This window comes from Callithrix jacchus, chromosome 22 (assembly GCF_049354715.1).
Source record: "Callithrix jacchus isolate 240 chromosome 22, calJac240_pri, whole genome shotgun sequence".
Classification (NCBI taxonomy): domain Eukaryota; kingdom Metazoa; phylum Chordata; class Mammalia; order Primates; family Cebidae; genus Callithrix; species Callithrix jacchus.
Genome location: NC_133523.1, coordinates 38201799 through 38221336, shown reverse-complemented (window position 1 = coordinate 38221336; position 19538 = coordinate 38201799). Strand labels below are relative to the sequence as shown.

The 19538-nt window shown below is 50.7% G+C and overlaps 1 protein-coding gene across 2 annotated transcripts; it reads right to left on the bottom strand.

Annotated features, from left to right (window-relative positions):
• Positions 1 to 8793: 8793 nt before the first annotated feature.
• IRGC (immunity related GTPase cinema) lies at positions 8794 to 13396 on the bottom strand. Of its 2 annotated transcripts, none has more exons than XM_017968204.4 (2): positions 13329 to 13396; positions 8794 to 10357 (listed from the first exon to the last, which is right to left on the bottom strand). In XM_017968204.4, the coding sequence occupies exon 2, from the start codon at positions 10348 to 10350 to the stop codon at positions 8863 to 8865; it is 1488 nt and encodes a 495-aa protein (XP_017823693.2). In that variant the 5' UTR covers positions 10351 to 10357; positions 13329 to 13396; the 3' UTR covers positions 8794 to 8862. The 2 variants fall into 2 exon arrangements, with proteins under 2 accessions (XP_017823693.2, XP_035141119.1); XM_035285228.3 differs by having other exon boundaries at positions 8794 to 10317.
• Between the last annotated feature and the right edge of the window lie 6142 nt (positions 13397 to 19538).

Sequence of the window (19538 nt, the reverse complement as noted above, 5' to 3'; positions counted from 1 at the left end):
AGGCCAGCCTGGCCAACGTAAAACCCGGTCTCTAGTAAAAATACAAATAAAAGCTGGGCACAGTGGCTCACACCTGTAATCCCAGCACTTTGGGAGGCTGAAGCGGGTGGATCATGAGGTCAGGAGTTCAAGAACAGCCTGGCCAACATGATGAAACCCCGTCTCTACTAAAAAATGCAAAAAAAATTAGCCAGGCATGGTGGCAGGCATCTGTAATTCCAGCTACTCGGGAGGCTGAGGCAGCCGAGTATCGCTTGAACCCGAGAGATGGAGGTTGCAGTGAGCCAAGACCGCACCATTGCACTCCAGCCTGGGTGACAGAGCAAGACTCCATCTAAAAAAAAAAAAAAAAGTCCGGCTCGGTGGCTCATGCCTATAATCCCAGCTACTCAGGAGGCTGAGGTTGGGGAATTGCTTGATCCCGAGAGGCAGAGGTTGCAGTGAGCTGGTCTGCAGTTCAACTCCAGCCTGATGACGAAGCAAGACCTTGTGTCAAAAAAATTTTTTTTAAATGCAAAAATATTTGTGCTCCTAATCTTTTCATTGTTGCTGTTCTCCAGCAATGTCATAATTAGATAATAGAAGGCTGGGTAAATACTGGTTGACACCTCCCTCCCTACAAATAACTGTTACTATTCAAGGAATCCCACAAGGGATTGATTACCTGTCGTGCCCCACCAGGATACATTTGTATTTGTGGAGGATTTTATAACCAACCATAAGAATGTGCAACATTATGCCTCAATAAATGGAAATTTAAAAGGCCACTGTGGTTTAGAATATCTCTGCATTCAATTTAAGTTAGCAAAATCTGAGCACTGGCAAAATCTGAGCAATACCTATTAACTTACACAATTACATTAAAAGAGATACTCAGCGGAGCACAGTGGCTCATGCCTGTCATCTCAGCACTCTGGGAGGTCAAGGCAGGTGGATCATGAAGTCAGGAGTTCGAGACTGGCCTAGCCAGCCTGATGAAACCCTGTCTTTACTAAAAATACAAAAAAAAATTATCCGGTCATGGTGGCACGAACCTATAATCCCAGCTACTTGGGAGGCTGAGGCAGAAGAATTGCTTGAACCCAGGAGGTGGAGGTTACAGTGAGCTGAGATCACCCTACTACACTCTAGCCTGGGTGACAGAGGGAGACTCCATCTCAAAAAAAAAAAAAAAAAAGATACTCTACCAGGAGGCATAAACACAGAAGGATGGGCTTCAGTTTTTAGAGACTTTCTCCCTCGGATTGGAGTCAGTCATTTGGAAAAAATGGTTAGAAGCCTATCCTTACCGATTGGATCTACAGCTGACTCTACAGCTAAGGCCATTACCGCTCAGTAAACTTCCCTTATTCTCTTCCTAAAGTCGTGTTAGTGACAGAATTGGCTCACACCTGAAATCCCAGCGCTTTGGGAGGCAGCAGCAGGCGGATTACTTGAGCTTAGGAGTTCGAGACCAGCCTGGGCAACATGGCAAAACCCTGTCTCTACAAAAAGTACGAAAATTAACCGGGCATGGTGGTGCACACCTGTAGTCCCAGTTACTCAGGAGGCTGAGATGGAAGGATCGATTGAGCCTGAGGGGCAGAGGCTGCAGTGAGCTGAGGTGGCGCCATTGCACTCCAGCCTGGGTGACAGAGCAACACTCTGTCTCATCAAAATAAAACAAAACACGAAATTGCTCTAGATCACTTGTTAGCTGAACAAGGTGGTATTGGTGCAATAGTTAACACTATTTGCTGTACACAGGTAATTCCTCCAGACAAGTAGAAACAATCGTACAAGATTTATAAAGCAAGCCACCTGCTTCAACAAGCCGCACCAGACACACCTGGACCTTTCAATGTGCTTAGCTGGTTACCTTGAAAACTAGGTCCATGGTTTAGAACTAGGATTCAAACTGGATTTATTATATTGTTGCTGATTTTTTTTATATCGTGATTTTTAAGCTTTGTTCTTTTTTTTCTTTTTTCTTTTTTTGAGTTGAAGTCTGGCTCTTGTCCCCCCCGGCTGAAGGGCAATGGTGGGATCTTGGCTCACTGCACCCTCTGCCTCCTGGGTTCAAGCAATTCTCCTGCCTCAGCCTCCCAAGTAGCTGGGATTACAGGCACCTGCCACCACGCCCGACTCAGTTTTGTATTTTTAGTAGAGATGGAGTGTCACCATGTTGGCCAGGCTGGTCTCAAACTCCTGACCTTGTGATCTGCCCACCTCGGCCTCCCAAAGTATTGGCATTACAGGCATGAGCCACTGTGCCTGGCCTAAGCTTTGTTCTTATTGCCCGTCTAATCTTTATAAAGCCAACTCTTCCAACAGATTCATGTGAGCTCAATACCTGTAGATGATGGCTGAGGCCTATGGAAGGGCTAAGTGGAACTTGGTGCTGGGCTCAAAGCAGGCCTGAATTGCCCTGAGGACATTTTTCCTTCCAACCTCTTTTTTGGTCAAATGTGGCCCAAGTCCCTGACACAGACCTGCATATCTCCCCTCCCCACCCTTTCATCCACCCTCCCCACAACCTCTCTTCGTTCCCTGGACATACCAAAGACCATCTGGTCTGCATGTATGCTCCAAATTGCAATTCTTTCTTCTTGAACAAAATGTTAAGTTGAGAGGCCAGGAACGTTGACTCACACCTGAATTCCAGAACTTTGGGAGGCTGTGGTGGGTGCATCACTTGAGGTCAGGAGTCTGAGACCAGCCTGGCCAATATGATGAAACTCCATCTTTTAAAAACATGAAAATTAGGTGGCTGTGATGGCGCCCGCCTGTAGTCCCAGCTACTCAGGAGGCTGACGCAGAATTGCTTGAGCCTTGGAGGTAGAGGTTGCAGTGAGTTGAGATTGTGACTCTGAACTCCAGCCTGGGTGACAAAACTGTCTCAAAAAAAGAAAATGCTAAGTTTAGAGATTCATGTCTACATTTTTGTTTTTTACTTTGACACACTGAAACCTAACTTTCCCCTTCTCAAGACCAAATTAAAAAGTAACCATAACAACAAGTCATAACAATGGCCAAAGTGTCTGAGGCATCACCAGTAATAATACCGAGAGTGAGGCAGGGCGCAGTGGCTTATGCCTGTAATCCCAGCACTTTGGGAAGCCGAGGTGGGTGAATCACAAGGTCAAGAGTTCGAGACCAGCCTGGCCAACATGGTGAAACATCATCTCTACTAAAAATACAAAAAATAAGCTGGGTATAGTGGTGGGCGCCTGTAATCCCAGCTACTCAGGAGGCTCAGGCAGGAGAATCACTTGAACCCGGGAGGTGTAGCTTGCAGTGAGCCGAGGTCATGCCACTGCACTCCAGCCCAGGCGACAGAGTTGAGACTCTGTCTCAAAAAAAAAAAAAAAAAATTACTGAGAGCGTAACCCCACGCTAGGCTAAGTGCTTTATATTAGCTAACATTTATTCACTGCTGTACTCCTGGCTCCTAACAGCCTGAGAAAAGAGGCTCTCTTCCTGTTTACATTTGGCACTAAGAGAATTTGCTGAAGGTTGCCAGACAGAGCATGGGGTATTAGGAAGGGTCCTAAGGTCTTCTGATCCTAGAATTCAAATTCTGGCTTTTTTTTTTTTTTGAGACAAGAGTCTTTTTCGGTTGCCCAGGCTACACCATAGCGGTGTGATCTCGCTCACAGCAAACTCCGCCTCCCAGGTTCAAGTGATTCTTCTGCCTCAGCCTCCTGAGTAGCTGGGATTACAGGCGTCCACCACCACACCTGGCTGTTCTTTTTTTTTTTTCTTTTTTGTAGTTTTAGTAGAGACAGTTTTACCATGTTGGCAAGGCTGGTCTTGAACTCCTGACCTCAAGTGATTGGCCCTCCTCGGCCTCTCAAAGTGCTGGGATTATAGGCGTGAGGCACTGTGCCATGCCAAAATTCTTTAAAAAACTTGTCTTGGCATTTAACATGCACCAGGCACTGTGATCAATAACGTAGGGCAGTGATTAAGAGCTGGAGCCTCCATCATCACTGATAATAATATCCTTTGGCCATAAAAAAAGCCCTGATCATTGCACAACTGAGTGCCTGCTACATGCTGAGACCTCTTTGGGTGCTGCAGTCCCAGACCTGGGAAAAGAGAGGCCCAGTGGGTCTGGTGCATTTGCGGAAGCATTGCCAACCTCACTGCCTGGCTTCTGAGTACCCACGTCTGTTCAGGAATGCGGTGATGTACACCTAGGCAAGCCCCGTCCTGCCTCTAGGCCTTGCTGTCCTCACTGGTATGATGGGCAGGGGCAGCCAGTAGAGACATCTTGGAATTGCATAAGTGCACCTAGTTCCGGACATGCCAGGACTTGCCAGGCAACGCTGGGCAGGTCACACTCCCACTGCTGCCTTTGTTTCCCCTTCCTGCAAGGGGCGGGATAGGATAGAGATATTGGTTTCCTCACCTGTGAGGTGGAGAACTAACTCCTTAGAGCCCTCTCAGCTCCACTGTTTTAGGAGGACTGAAGAGTTTTATTCTTGACAAGGTTTAGACAGAGGCCAGCTTGGGAACGGCCTGGAACATCGAGCTGACCAGTTTGATCTTTGTGAGTAGTCAGGGAAGGTCCGAACAGGGAAGGCAGAGGTCTGCTGTGGGCATTAGAATGATCCTTCTGTGGGTATATTTTGGGGGGCAGGACTGAGTTTCACTTTTGTCACCCAGGCTGGAGTGCAATGGTATGATCTCAGCTCACTGCAACCTCCACCTCTGTGTTCAAGTCATTCTCCTGCCTCAGCCTCCCAGGTAGCAGGGAGGATTACAGGTGCATGACACCATACCCGGCTAATTTTTGGCTTTTTGGGTTTTTTTTTTGAGATGGAGTTTCGCTGTGTTGCCCAGGCTGGAGTGCAATGGCGTCATCTCGGCTCATCGCAAACTCTGCCTCCCGGGTTCAAGCAATTCTCCTGCCTCAGTCTCCCAAGTAGCTTGGATTACGGGCATGCACCACCATGCCTGGCTAATTTTGTACTTTTAGTAGAGATGGGGTTTCGCCATGTTGGCCAGGCTGGTCTCGAACTCCAGGCTCAAGCGATCTGCCTACCTCGGCCTCCCAAAGTGCTGGGATTATAGGCGGAAGCCACCACACGCAGCCTCCATCCACTCTTAAAGTTTTCTGGGTCATTGGTCCAGCTGACCACACTGAGTGGTGAATCAGCTTCCCTCTTAACTGCCTCCCAATCCTCAAGGGAGCTTCTGCCCTCCCGGTTCCTCTGTCTCACCGCAGTCTCTTTATTCACCATACAAGGTGGCCCCACTGGCTCCTGGCACCAGCCCTCCCCCTTTCTGGCCCCCATCCTTATCCATCCCTATGAGCTCTAACCTGGAAGCTCGCCCTCTTCCCTGCATCTAAATCCAGCCCTTCCTTGATCCTTGTCTGAGCCTACAGAAACCCTGGGGCACTTCCTGTCCTGTTCACCACCACCTTCAATCTGGTCACTCTTTAACTTTTTAAACACGTGTGACCCTTGACTCACCAGGTGAGAGTTTAGCCTTGGGTAGGTACAAGGGTGTCAGATTCATTTTTGCACCGAGCACCTAGTGCTTCGGAGTTTAGTCTCACAAGGATGCTTGGGCCAGACACAGATGCCTTCAGCCACTGTGTTGCACAAATGCTCTGTGTCTCACAGACATGTGAGTCAGATACCCCATATAGCTTATCTAGCAGCCCTGGACAAGTTTGTCTTTTTTTGAGATAGAGTCTTGTTCTGTCACCCAGGCTGAAGTGCAGTGGTGTGATCTCAGCTCACTGCAGCCTCCACCTCCTGGGTTCAAGTGATCCTCCTGCCTCCCGAGTAGCTAGGATTACAGGCACCCACCACCCATGTCTGGCTAATTTTTGTATTTTTAGTAGACACAGGGTTTCACCATGTTGATCAGGCTGGTCTCGAACTCCTGACCTCAGGCGGTCCACCCACCTTGGCCCCCCAAAGCACTGGGATGACAGGTGTGAGCGTCAGCTCTTAGCCAAGCAAGTTAATCATTCTCTCAGGGCCAAATGTAAACAGTAAGAGAGCCTCCTTTCTCAGGCTATTAGGAGCCAGGAGGGCCTAGCAGTGATGAATGAATGCTAGCTAATATAAAGCACTTAGCCTAGCGTGTGGTTCCACTCTCGGTATTATTACTGGTGATGCCTCAGACACTTTGGCCATTATTATGACTTGTTGTTATGGTTACTTTTTAATTTGGTCTCTAGCAGGGGAAAGTTAGGTTTCAGTGTGTCAAAGTGAAAAATAAAAATATAGACATGAATCTCTAAACTTAGGATTTTTTTTTCTTTTTTCCTTTTTTTTTTTTGAGACAGAGCCTTGTCACCCAGGCTGGAATGCAGAGTCACAGTCTCAGCTCACTGCAACCTTCACCTCCCAGGCTCAAGCGATTTTCCTGCCTCAGCCTCCTGAGTAGCTGGGATTACAGGCACGCACCACCATGCCCAGCTAATTTTTTGTATTTTTAGTAGAGACGGGGTTTCACCATGTTGACTAGGATGGTCTCGATCTCTTGACCTCGTGATCCACCTGCCTCGGCCTCCCAAAGTGCTGGGATTATAGGCGTGAGCCACCACGCCCGGCGCTAATTTTTGTATTTTTAATAGAGATGGGGTTTCGCCATATTGGTCAGCTGGCTCAGAAACCTCAACACACAGTTGCCCTCATGTTAAGACATAGGGTCTTTCAGTAGGTCCCAGTATTCACATGCACACACCCCAACCCAATCACACAGAGACAGGTGACCGCAGACCCAGCAAATGCATCAGTCTTAAACCCACAGCATCAAAATCAAGAAGTCAAGGCTGAAGGGAGCTAAGATCGCACCCCTGCACTCCAGCCTGGGCGACAGGGCGAGACTCCATCTCAAAAAAAAAACAACTTTTTTTAGAGATAGGGTCTCGCCCTGTCGCCCAGGCTGGAGTGCAGTGGTGCGAACTCAGCTCACTGCAACCTCTGCCTCCCGGGTTCAAGCGATTCCCGTGCCTCAGCCTCCTGAGTAGCTGGTACTACAAGCACCCACCATTACACCTAGTTAATTTTTGTATTTTTTGTAGAGATGGGTTTTTTTCACCATATGGGTCAGGCTGGTATTGAACTCTTGGCCTCCCAAAGTGCTGGGATTATGGGTATGAGCCACCACCGCACCTGGCCTTTTTTTTTTTAGACAGATTTTAGCTTTTGTTGCCCAGGCTGGAGTACAATGGCAAGATCTTGGCTCACTGCAACCTCGGTCTCCCTGGTTTAAGCGATTCTCCTGCCTCAGCCTCCTGAGTAGGTAGCTGGAATTACAAGCATGCACCACCACGCCTGGCCAAATTTTGTATTTTTAGTAGAGGCGGGGTTTCTCCATGTTGGTCAGGTTGGTCTCGAACTCTTGACCTCAGGTGGTCCGCCCACCTCAGCCTCTTAAAGTGCTGGGTTTATAGGCGTGAGCCACTGTGCCTGGCAAAAAACAATTTTTTTAGATCACGGAGAGACCAGGATTCTTCCCAATCACAGACACCCCAGAAGTCTCAACGCCATGCACCTTCCTGCTCTGAGACACACCCGCCATCCTTCTGGAGTGAGACTCATGCTAGGCCACGGAGTTGCTTTCTCAGCCTCCTCTCTCCTCCGATGTTCACGGAAACATCCAGTCACTCTCTCCCCATGCCACTCTCTGTCTCCCTAGGCTCCACACTGAGGTGAGCCCTGTGGCCGTCTGGCCTCCCTCTCTCTTCCATCCATCACTCCCAGGCAGCAGGCAGGCATGGATACCCACTCTCCCCAACCTGTTTAGCCATGGCTGGACACCACTGTGCTCATCCCAAGTCCCAGGGGCTGCCTTTGGTACACTGGGTTCTCAGAAAGGACATGAGATTGAATCTAAAATACCTTAGCAGGGGCTGGGTAAAGTGGTTCACGCCTATAATCCCAACACTTTGAGAGGCTGAGGTCAGGAGTTCAAGACCAGCCTGGCCAACATGATGAAACCCCCTTTCTACCAAAAATACAAAAATTAGCTGGATTTGGTGGTGTGTGCCTATAATCCCAGCTACTCGGGAGGTTGAGACAGGAGCATTGCTCGAACCTGGGAGGTGAGGGTTGCAATGAGCCAAGATCTCGCCACAGCACTCTAGCCTGGGCACTCAGTCTCAAAAAAACAAAACAAACAACCCCCCCCGCCACACACACACACAAAATTAGCTGGGCATGGTGGTGCTTGCTTGTAATTCTAGCTACTCAGGAGGCTCCATCAGGAGAACTGCTTGAACCTGGGAGGCAGAGGTTTCATTGAGCCAAGATCGTACCACAGCACTCTAGCCTCCAGCCTGGGGGCTCAAATTAGCTGTGCTCAAATTAGAGGTGGTGCTCACCTCTAATCCCAGCTACTCAGGAGGCTCAGGCAGGAGAACTGCTTGAATCTGGGAGGTAGAGGTTGCAGTGAGCTGAGATCGTACCACTGCACTCCAGCCTGGGTGACAGAGCAAGATTCTGTCTCAAAAAAATAAATAATAAAATATAATCAAAAGTACCTTAGCAGGCTGCAATCCTCCTGTCTTAGCCCTGCTGTCCTGTGCCCCACAGATTCCTCCTGGCCACTTGGGGACACCACCAAGGAGTCCTGGGAACCCTGGGTCCACCATCCATGTCTCCAACCTCCCTCCCCAGGTCACTCCTGTCCTGTTCACACCACCGTATTGGCCCTGGGCCCACTTGCCTCCCTCCTCTCCTCCCTGAGGCCCCCTCCTTTGCCCTGCCCAGGACACAGGCTCCCCCCAGCTCCCTCTATGCCCACCCTGCAGGCAACTGCAGCCTCACATTCACCACATTGGCCTTTTTGTTGGTTTGCTGGATATTGTTAAGACTTAGTTTGTGGTGAGGCAGGGGGGCGGGGCTGCACTCTTTAGCTCTCTTCTGAGTATTTCTTCCAGCTGTCCAGAATGTACTTAAGAAGGAGGCCGAGCTTCCTGCGGGCTGACAATGGGGATTCCTCGCCGTCTCCCTCACCGGACCCCCCCTTTTCCATACTGTTGTCACCAGCCGTCTCCAAGCTGACCTCCGGCTGGGGCTTGTCCTCCTCCAGGGCCTTGATGCGGACGCGCTGGGCATCTTCGGCCATCTCATTGAGGCAGCCCTGGAGCATTGTGTAGACGGCGCCGAAACTGATGCCGCCAGCCACCAGCGTCCCAAACACAGGGATGCCCCTCTCGAAGGCGCGGGCCACCCGCATGGCGCCGTCAGACGACTGGGAATAGAGCCGCAGGATAGTCTCAGGCGAGAGCTCGTTGGCCAGCGGGGAGCGGATGACCGAGCGCAGGTCACCCGCCTGTTTGCCCACCTGCTCGGCCAGCTTGGCCAGCGAGTCATCGTCCAGGCCGAAGCTGCGGTGGTAGCCCCGCAGCGAGCGGACCAGCAGGGCGTCGTCGTAGGCGGCCGCCAGCCCCGGCACTGGCAGGGCCTGCATGACGCCGGACACCAGCGCGGTCTTGAGGACTTGCTCCTGCAGCATGGCCTTCTTCTTCCGCAGGGCCTCCAACGAGATGTCGGGGAGCGACAGCAGGCCGGCGTGGCGCCGGTGGGCGGGCAGGTCGTGTTCCCAGGTGGACACCAGCATGGGAAAGTCGTAGCGGGCCGGCGAGAGGTTGGACACCAGGAAGATGCGGGGCTCAGCTACGCCGGCCGCCCGCAGCCGCTCGGCACAGTGGTCTCGGATCTCCTGCAGGACAGCGGCCTCGCTGAAGCCCGACGGCCGCTGGGTGCGCGTGGCTGCCAGGTCCTCATCCACCTTGGTGCGCACAAAGTAGAACTTCTTGCCCTGGTACAGGATCTCGGCGGCCAGGCGGGTCTCCACGGCTCCGCAGCGGCGGGAGGAGACCAGCAGGAAGAAGTCGTAGCGGCTGAAGTCCACCTGCTTCAGGTACTTGTCCGCCGGGCAGCCTGGACAGCCGGCCCCTGGCAGGTCCCACAGGGTCACGTCGGGGAACTGTGGGTGTGGGTAGGGCGAGGTTTGCATCGTGGTCTCGATGACACCCGTGAGAGCCGCGCCGGGGTCCTCGGCTCCCAGGCCACGCAGGGCGTTGATGAGGGAGGACTTGCCAGCACCAGACTCGCCCGTGACGCCCACCTCCAGCCGGGTGCTGTGGGTGGAGGCCAGCAGCTCCCGGAGGCGAGAGGCGGCCTGGGGGATGTCGCCAGACTCAAAGGCTGTGCGCAGGGCCTCCAGCTCTTCCTTGGCCATGAGGACGGTGGTTTCCTCCTTCCCAGGCACCGCGGGCAACTTCGAAGCAGCCATGGTGACCAGTGGTTCAGAGGGTGGCAGGAGACAGGGGAGAGTCACAGGACTCGCGATCCTCAGCGCCTGCGGAGGAGGGGAAGGGAGCCATTCACACATCCTGGGTCTTGGCATGGGGCAGAGAAAGAGACACCACAGTTGTGAAAGAAGTCCCTCTGGAAACCCACAACTCTCTTTCTCTAAGAACTGGGGACACACTGGCTGGGTGCAGTAGCTCACCCCTGTAATCCCAGCACTTTGTGGGGCTGAGGTGGGTGGATCACAAGGCCGGGAGATCGAGACCATCCTGGCTAACACAGGGAAACGCTGTCTTTACTAAAATTACAAAAATAAGCCAGGTGTGGTGGCACGTGCCTGTAGTCCCAGCTACTCTGGGAGGCTGAGGCAGGAAAATCGCTTGAACCCAGGAGGCAGAGGTTGCAGTGAGCCAAGATTGTGCCACTGCTCTCCAGCCTGGGCAACAGAGCAAGACTCCATCTCAAAAAGAAAAAAAAAGGAAAAAAAAAGAATTGGGGACACATTTTTGGCACCAGTTAGGGGGCTTTGAGGTCTGGCAGGCCCAGGTTCACATCCCTCTTCTGCCACTAACTTCCTGTGTGACCAGGGGCAAAATGAATCACCTCTCTGGGTAATGGGCATGACCACCAAGCGGCCCCTTGGCGCACTGTTGGAGTCTCCAGGGTAGCGTAGGCACAGGTCGGTTTCCTGGGTGTGTGTCTGCCCTGGAGGCCCTGTGCTAGGTTTGATGCTTTGCCTACGCTGTGGCTGAAATTCTTCGTTTGTTTGAGACAGGATCTCTCTCTGTCACTTAGGCTGGAGCACAGTGGTATGATCACGGCTCATTGCAGCCTTCATCTCCTTGGCTTTAGCAATCCTCCCATCTCAGCCTCCTGAATAGCTGGGACCACAGGCGCCAGCCGCCATACCCAGCTACTTTTAAATTTTTTTGTAGAGATGGGAGTCTCACTATGTTGTCCCAGCTGGTCTTAAACTCCTGGGATCAAGATCCTCCTGCCTCAGCCTCCCAGAGTCCTGGGATTACAGGCACGCGCCACCATGCCATGCCTAGCCTGAAATTCTTTTTTTTTTTTTTTTTTGAGACAGAGTCTTACTCTGTCACCCAGACTAGAGTGCAGTGGGGCAATCTAGGCTCACTACAACCTCTGCCTCCTGGGTTCAAGCAATTCTCTTCCTCAGCCTTCCAAGTAGATGGGATTACAGGTGCTTGCCAACACGCCTGGCTGATATTTGTATTTTTAGCAGAGATGGGGTTTCACCATCTCGGCCAGGCTGGTCTTGAACGCCTGACTTCGCAATCCACCCATCTCGGCCTCCCAGAGTGCTGGGATTATAGGTGTGAGCCACTGAGCCTGGCCAAATTCTTTATAATATTTGAACCGGGGGCCCCATATTTTCATTTCGTACTGGGCTCTGCAAATTACATAGCCAAGCTTCATAGGAAGGGGCTTTAAGCCCAGCTGCTGGCCTGTGGCATGGGCCCATTTGGAGGAAACGGCTGTACTCCTGCTGTGTCTGGGATTGGAGGGTAGGGTGAAGGGGACCCAGATCAAGAGCCAGACTGCCTGGGATCAAATCCTGGCTCCACCACCTACTCACCGAGTGCTGTGAGGCAAGTTACTTAACTCTTCCCGTCACTCTCCTAATCTGTAAGCTTGAGAATGATAACAACAGTCATGGCAAACCACCTTCTAGGATCTCTGAGACTTGAATAAGTTATGACACCACAGGGCGCCTGGCTCAGGGCAGGTGCCACATATCACTGGCATCATCATTACCGTCGTCATCATTCTTATCATTCTTATTCTTAATATTCTTAGCTGTATGACTTTGAGCAAGTCCCCACCCTCTCTGAGCCTCAGCTGCCCCCTGGGGGATACTCCTGTCCACCTCACAGGGCTGCGGTGATGACCATGAACCCCGTTCAGGTAGCCGAGGCTGACTTTAGGTTCAGATACTCTGGGGTTCGGGAAGCCAGGCATGGGGACTACCTGGACACTGGGAGTCATTTCCATGAAACTCCAGGCTTGCCATGGCAGCCCTTGCCTCCCGGGGCTCAGTTTCCCCTCCCACCCCCTGGAGCTCCTGTCGTGATGGTCTTGTGTCAGATCCCTCCTCCTTACCAGGAGCTTCCCTGGTCCTCCCTTTCCCACTCACTCTCCTCTGGCCCATCACCTCTAAAATACATTTACTCACTAAGGTTCTTCAGGGAGGCCTGGGAGAGCTGCTCACGTCTGGGATCACTGTCCCCATTTGACAGGGAGAAGGACTGAGGCTCAGACAAGACAAGTGATGTCTCCCCATCAGAGGCAAAGCCAGGACCCAAACCCAGGTCTCCAGGCTCCTTCGCCCTCCTAGAGAGCTGCTCTCCCTTCAGCCGCATGTCCCCACCTCCCCGCTTGTCTCCTTGCCCCCTGTACCCCGTCTCTCTGCCTCCCACCCCTCACCCCATCCTCTGCTGCCCCACTCCACCCCCCATGGAAATATGTCCTTAAGACATTGTTCCTGGCTGGGTGCAGTGGCTCATGCCTGTAATCCCAGCACTTTGGGAGGCCAAAGCGAGTGGATCACTTGAGGTCAGGAATTCGAGACCAGCCTGGCCAACATGGTGAAACCCCATCTCTACTAAAAATACAAAAAATAGCCAGATGTCGTGGTGCAGGCCTGTAGTCCCAGCTACTTGGGAGGCTAAGGCAGGAGACTCTCTTGAATCTGAGAGGCGGAGGTTGCAGTAAGCCAAGATTGTGCCACTGTACTCCAGCCTGAGCGACCGAGCCAGACTCCATCTCAGAAAAAAAGACAACATAAAAACAAAAAAGCCCAACATTGTTCCCTCCAGATCTGAGCCTCCTACCTGGGCCGGGGGCTTTCCTGCATGTGCCCTCTCCCTAGTATGGTCTGCAGTAGGAAGAGTGGGAACCTGGGACAGGTCCCCACTGGACAGCAAAGGGCAGACAAGTCAGTGGTTGGAATTCAGGCTGAGGGGGTCCGGATTAGGACCAGAAGCTCCTGCTCCACCCACTCACAGGGGCCCAGCCAGAGAGCCTTGTGGGACTCACCTGCCCTGTAGGCTCTCCCTCACCCCTCACGCTCTCCCCACTGATAGGATCTCCTTCCCTCTTAACCCAAGGTCAGACTCCGTTGCTAGGACCCATTATAATAGCAAGCAGCAGCTTATTGGTCAGCCAGCCCTGTTGCAATAATGTGACAGTGATGTCAGGGGGCGGGGCCCAGAGGTGGAGCAGGGACCCCCAAGCCCCAGCTGCTCATGGGGTCACCACCCACTCATGCTGGGCCCTCCAGTCCCCGTAAAGATTCCAGAGAGATCTTTCTAACACTGAGACCTGTTCAGAATCCTCCATGGTCTCCATGACCCCCAGGACAAAGTCTCAGATTCACAGCCTGGTGTCTGAGGGCTTGGCTGTGCTACGCTCCATCTGCCGCCCAGGGGACTCAGTTTCCCAGACAAGTGTGAAAGTTGATGAAACAAATTGGGTCATTGCTGGTAGGCGCAGTGGCTCACGTCTGTCTATAATCTCAGCACTTTGCGAGGCTGAGGTGGGTGGATCACTTGAGGTCAGAAGACCAGCTTGGCCAACATGGTGAAATCCCGTCTCTACTAAAAATACAAAAAATACAAAAAATAAAAAAAAACAGCTAGGCATGGTGGCGCATGCCTTTAATCCCAACTACTCAGGAGGCTGAGGCAAGAGAATCACTTGAACACAGGAGGTGGAGGTTGCAGTGAGCTGAGATCACACCACTGAACTCCAGCCTGGGCAACAGGGCGAGACTCCATCTCAAAAAAAACCCAATATTTTTTATTAGAAAAGGTTTGGGTGTGGATTCTGAGATTAGCAGGTGATTGTCAGAAGGAAGTCGGAGGTCTAGAAAGTCTTGGGCCATGCACCATTACTTCTTCATGCTAACTCATTGCATGTGCAAATTCAGGGGGAGTTCGTGTAAAACATGCAGTGGGGATTCAGGCTGTGACGTCAGCAAGCCCGTTCTGCCCAAACTCCAGTCGGTCATCTTGCTTCCAACCAATTCCAGACAGTCGTTTCTTGATCTCACAAGTGGAAGAGTTTCAGCATTTCAGCAAGTTGTTTCTTTTCTTACCTGCTATCCTGCAAACTCAAGAATTTGTTTGTTTCTGGTTTCTGACCTTGGGTACCGTTTCTGTTTCAGTTATCACTGAAACAGTAAGCTGTTTCTTTTCTTATCTGGTATATTGTAAGCCCAAGAATTTAGTCATTGGTTTCTTTTTTTTTTTTCTTTGTTTTCGTAGATAGAGTCTTGCTCTCTGTCACCCAGGCTGGAGTGCAATGATGCAATCTTGGCTCACTGCAATCTCTGCCTCCCTGGTTCAAGTGATCCCCCTGCCTCAGCCTCCCAAGTAGCTGGGACCACAAGCACGCACCACCATGCCCAAATTGTTTTGTTTTATTTATTTATTTATTGAGACAGTTTTGCTCTTGTTGCCCAGGCTGGAGTGCCGTGGTATGATCTTGGCTCACTGTAACCTCCGCCTCCCAGGTTCAAGTGTTTCTTCCACCTCAGCCTCCCAAGTATCTGGGACTACAGGCGTGTGCCACCAAGCCCGGCTAATTTTGATATTTTTAGTAGAGTGGGGTATCACTATCTTGGCCAGGCTGGTCTCCAACTTTTGGCCTCAAGCAGTCTTCCTGCCTCGGCCTCCCAAAGTGCTGGGATTACAGGTGCGAGCCACCCCGCCTGGCCTGGCACTGTGTCTTTTACAAATTGAAGGTTCGTGGTACGCTGTGTCCAGCAAGCCTGTTGGTGCCATTTCTCCAATAGCATGTGCTCATTTTGTGTCTCCATGTCACAGTTTGGAAATTCTCACCTTATGTCAAATTTTCCACCACTGCTGTCTCTGGTGTGGTGATCTGTGATGTTACCGTTGTCCTCACTTTGGGGCACCGTTAACTGCCCACAGGAAACAGCAAACTTAACTGATGTTAACTTAGTGTCGTATGTGTTCTGCCTGCTCCACTGACCGGCTGTTTTCTCGTCTCTCTCTTTCTCCTTGGGCATCCCTCTTCCGCGGGACACAACTGTCCCAAAATTAGGCCAGTTGATAACTCTAAAATGGCCTCCAAGTGTCCAAGTGAAAGGAAGAGCTGCATGTCTCTCACTTTAAATCGAATGCTAGAAATGATTCAGCTTAGTGAAGAAGGCATGTCCAAAGCTGAGATGGGGCTGGGCGTGGTGGCTCACACCTGTAATCCCAAAACTTTGAGAGGCCAAGTTGGGAGGATCCCTTGAGGCCAGGAGTTTGAGACTAGCCTGGGCAATATAGTGAGACCCCATCTCTACAAAAAAATTTAAAATTAGCTGAGTGTGGTGATGCATGCCAGTAGTCCCAGCGACCTGGGAGGCTGATAAGGGAGAATTGTTTGATTCCAAGAGTTTAAGGTTACAGTGAGCTAAGATCACAACACTGTACTCCAGCCTTGGCCACAGAGCCAGACCCTGTCTCAAAACTCAAAAACAAAAACAAAAAAGGCAGGCGTGATGGCCCATGCCTGTAACCCAGCACTTTGGAAGCTTGAGGTGGGTGGATCACCTGAGGTCAGGAGTTTGAGACCAGCCTGGCCAGTGTGACAAAATCCATCTCTACTAAAACTACAAAAATCAGCTAGGCATGGTGGTATGCACCTGTAATCCCAGCTACTCGACAGGCTGAGGGAGAACTGCTTGAACCAGGGAGGCGGAGGTTGCAGTGAGCTGAGATCATGCCACTGTATCCCATGCAAGACTCCATCTCAAAAAAAAAAAAAAAAAAAAAAAGACTTCGGTGGAGGCATTTGCTGCAGATGTGATAGAAATAGCAAAAGAACTAAAATTAGAAGTGGAGCCTGAAGATGTGACTGAATTGCTGCCATCTCATGATCGAGCTTGAATGGATGAGGAGTTGCTGCTTACAGATGCAAAATGGTTTCTTCTGATGGAATCTACGCCTGGTGAAGATGCCGTGAATATTGTTAAAATGACAACAAAGGGTTTAGAATATGACATAAACGTAGTTGATAAGGCAGTAGCAGGGATTGAGAGGATTGGCTTCACTTTTGAAAGCTCTGCCGTGGGTAGAATGCTATCAAACAGCATTGCAGGCTACAGAGAAACCTTCTGTGAAAGGAAGAGGCAATTGATGCAGCAAACTTCGTTGTTGTCTTTTATATTTATTATTTATTGAGACAGAGTCTCACTCTGTCATCCAGGCTAAAGTGCAGTGGTGCAATTTCAGATCACTGCAGCCTCTGCCTCCTAGGGTCGAGCAATTCTCCTGCCTCTGCCTCCCGAGTAGCTGAGATTACAAGTGCCCGACACCATGTCCAGCTAATTGTTGTATTTTTACTAAAGATGGGATTTCACCATGTTGGCCAGGCTGGTCTCAAACTCCTGACCTTAGGTAATCTGACCCCCTTGGCCTCCCAAAGTGGGATCACAGGCATGAGCCACTGTGCCTAGTCAGTTGTCTTATTGTAAAAACTGCTACCAGACCCAGCGGCTCGCACCTTAATCCCAGCACTTTGGGAGGCTGAGGCAGGAGGATAACTTGAGCCCAGGAGTTCAAGACCATCCTGGGCAATATAGGGAAACCCTGTCTCTACAAAAAATTTAAAAATTAGCCAGGCATGGTGGCATGTGCCTGTGGTTCACTACTCAGGAGGCTGAGGTAGGAGGATTGCTTGAGCCCTGGAGGTCAAGGCTGCAGTGAACTGTGATCACATTACTGCACTTTAGCCTGGGCAACAGTGAGACTTTGTCTCTCAAAAAAAAAAAAATTCCTAAAATGTGGAAAAAGAGCCAGGTGGGATGGCTCACACCTGTAATCCTAGCACTTTGGGAGGCTGAGGTGGGGCGGATCCCCTGAGGTCAGGAGTTTGAGACCAGCCTGGCCAACAGGGCGAAACTCTGTCTCTACCCAAAACAAAAACGAACAAACAAAAAACACTTAGCTGGGTATGGTGGCACATGCCTATAATCCCAGCTACTTGGGAGGCTGAGGCAGGAGAATTACTTGAACCCAGGAGGTGGAGGTTGCAGTAAGCCAAGATCGCACCACTGCACTCCAGCCTGGGTAACAGAGCAAAACTCCCTCACAAAAAAAAAAAAAAAAAAAGTGGAAAAACAAAAAGGAAAAATTATCTATCTTAGAATCAATGAAGTTTTCTGAGTGTCTGCTCTGTGTCCCACCAGGGTGAGAATACAGCAATGATGGGGGCAGCTCTGCCCCACAGGGAAGAGGTTGATGCAAAGTATACTTGATACCTCCAAGGGCCCTTTGGTTGATGTTGGGGACCCAGTGGTGACTGAGATTGAGACAGCACCAACCCTGTGGACTCTGAGCCTTAAAGGGAACACATCTCCGTCCTCAGACATTGATGACCCACAATGGTTACGATGGGTTTGAAGCTGCCCAGAGAGGTGTGGGAGCCATGGGCGTGCCTGACCCAGCCTGGGGGTGAGGGTAGAGTTGGTGGGGAAAGTTCATTCATCCAACACATGCTTTCTGGACACCTACTGTGAGCCAGGCCCTGGCTGGTTGAGGCTGGAGACACAGCAGTGACAAAGACAGTTTCTGAACCGTCCCTTGTAACCACCCAGTCCCCTGCCTTTCTTCTTCGAACTATTTCTCCTGCCCACTCCCAATCTTCCTGCCCTCCCTGCCCTCCCTGCCCTTTCTTCTTCTTCTCCTTCTCCTTCTCCTTCTCCTTCTCCTTCTCCTTCTCCTTCTCCTTCTCCTCCTCCTCCTCCTCCTCCTCCTCCTCCTCCTCCTCCTTCTTCTTCTTCTTCTTCTTTCTTCTTTCTTCTTTTTCTTCTTTTTGATGACTCTTGCTCTGTTGCCAAGCTGAAGGGCAGTGCGCTCTCATCTCACTGCAACCTCCACCTCTTGGGTTCAAGCGATTCTCCTGTCTCAGCCTCCCAAGTAGCTGGGACTGCAGGCACCTGCCACCATGTCCAGCTAATTTTTGTATTTTTAGTAGAGACGGGGTTTCACCATGTTGGCCAGGATGCTCTGGATCTCTTGACCTCATTATCTGCTTGCCTTGGCTTCCCAAAGTGCTGGGATTAAAGGAATGAGCCAACACACCTGGTCCCTCCCTGCCTTTTCTCTCTGTGTCTCAGAAATTCTAAAACACTTCCCTAGGAATATCTACACATCATGGCTTCCACCTTCTCTCCATTCTCCACAACCTGGGTAAACCTGAAGTTAGTCCTCAGGGATTTGCTCATTTATTCATTTAATTATTGGCTGCCTTGTAGGTGCTAAGCACAGTTTTAGGTACTGATATAGTAATAAGACACAGAAGTCCCTTGCTCTAGTGGAGATTATATATTTTTTGAAATATATAAATAATAACCAAAAAAGTAATTAAGATAGTATCAAGCAGTGATAAGAAAAAAAGAAAAAGGGGCCAGGCTTGATGGCTTATGCCTATAATGCCAGTACTTTGGGAGGTTGGGGTGGCTGGATCACTTGGAGTCAAGCGGTTGAGACTAGCCTGGCTAACATGGGAAAACTCCATTTCTACTGTAACTACAAAAAAAGAAAAAAATAATAGCCAGGTGTAGTGGCAGGCACCTGTAGTCCCAGCTGCTTGGGAGGTTGAAGCACAAGAATCGCTTGAACACAGGAGGCAGAAGTTGCAGTGAACCGAGATTGTGCCACTGCACTCCAGCCTGGTTGTTAGAGGGAGGCTCTGTCTCAAAAACAAAGAAACAAACAAAAAATAGTCCTTTTGCTCATGGAGCTTATAAACAAAAGTAATTGAGATAATATCAAGTAATGATAAGCAAAACGAAGAAAAAGGAAGTGAGAGGATAGAGAAGAGGAAAGGGTAGATTGCCACTAGTGATTTTCCCATCCCTATGGGCATGCGCCACTCTTTCCAGCAAGAGGAAGAGCCTCTTTCCCCTTCCCTTAAATTTGGGCCAGTCCTGTGACTTTCTTTGTCACAAGAAGTGACATTCTGGTACTCCCAAGCCCAGGCCTTAACAGGTGGCAGCTCTTGTTTTCTCCTTCTTTCTCCCAAGCTACCACAAAAAGAGGTCCTGCTTTTCCTGCTACCCTGCTAGATAGACCTCATGTAGAGACTGCAGCCACATGGAGATCAGCTTGAAACCATCCAGGACATTTCAGCCACAGCTGAGCTCCATCTGAATGCAGGCACAGGAGTAACCCTAGCCAAGACCACATGGGGGCAGAAGAGCCATACAGCTGAGCCCAGCCAACCCACAGG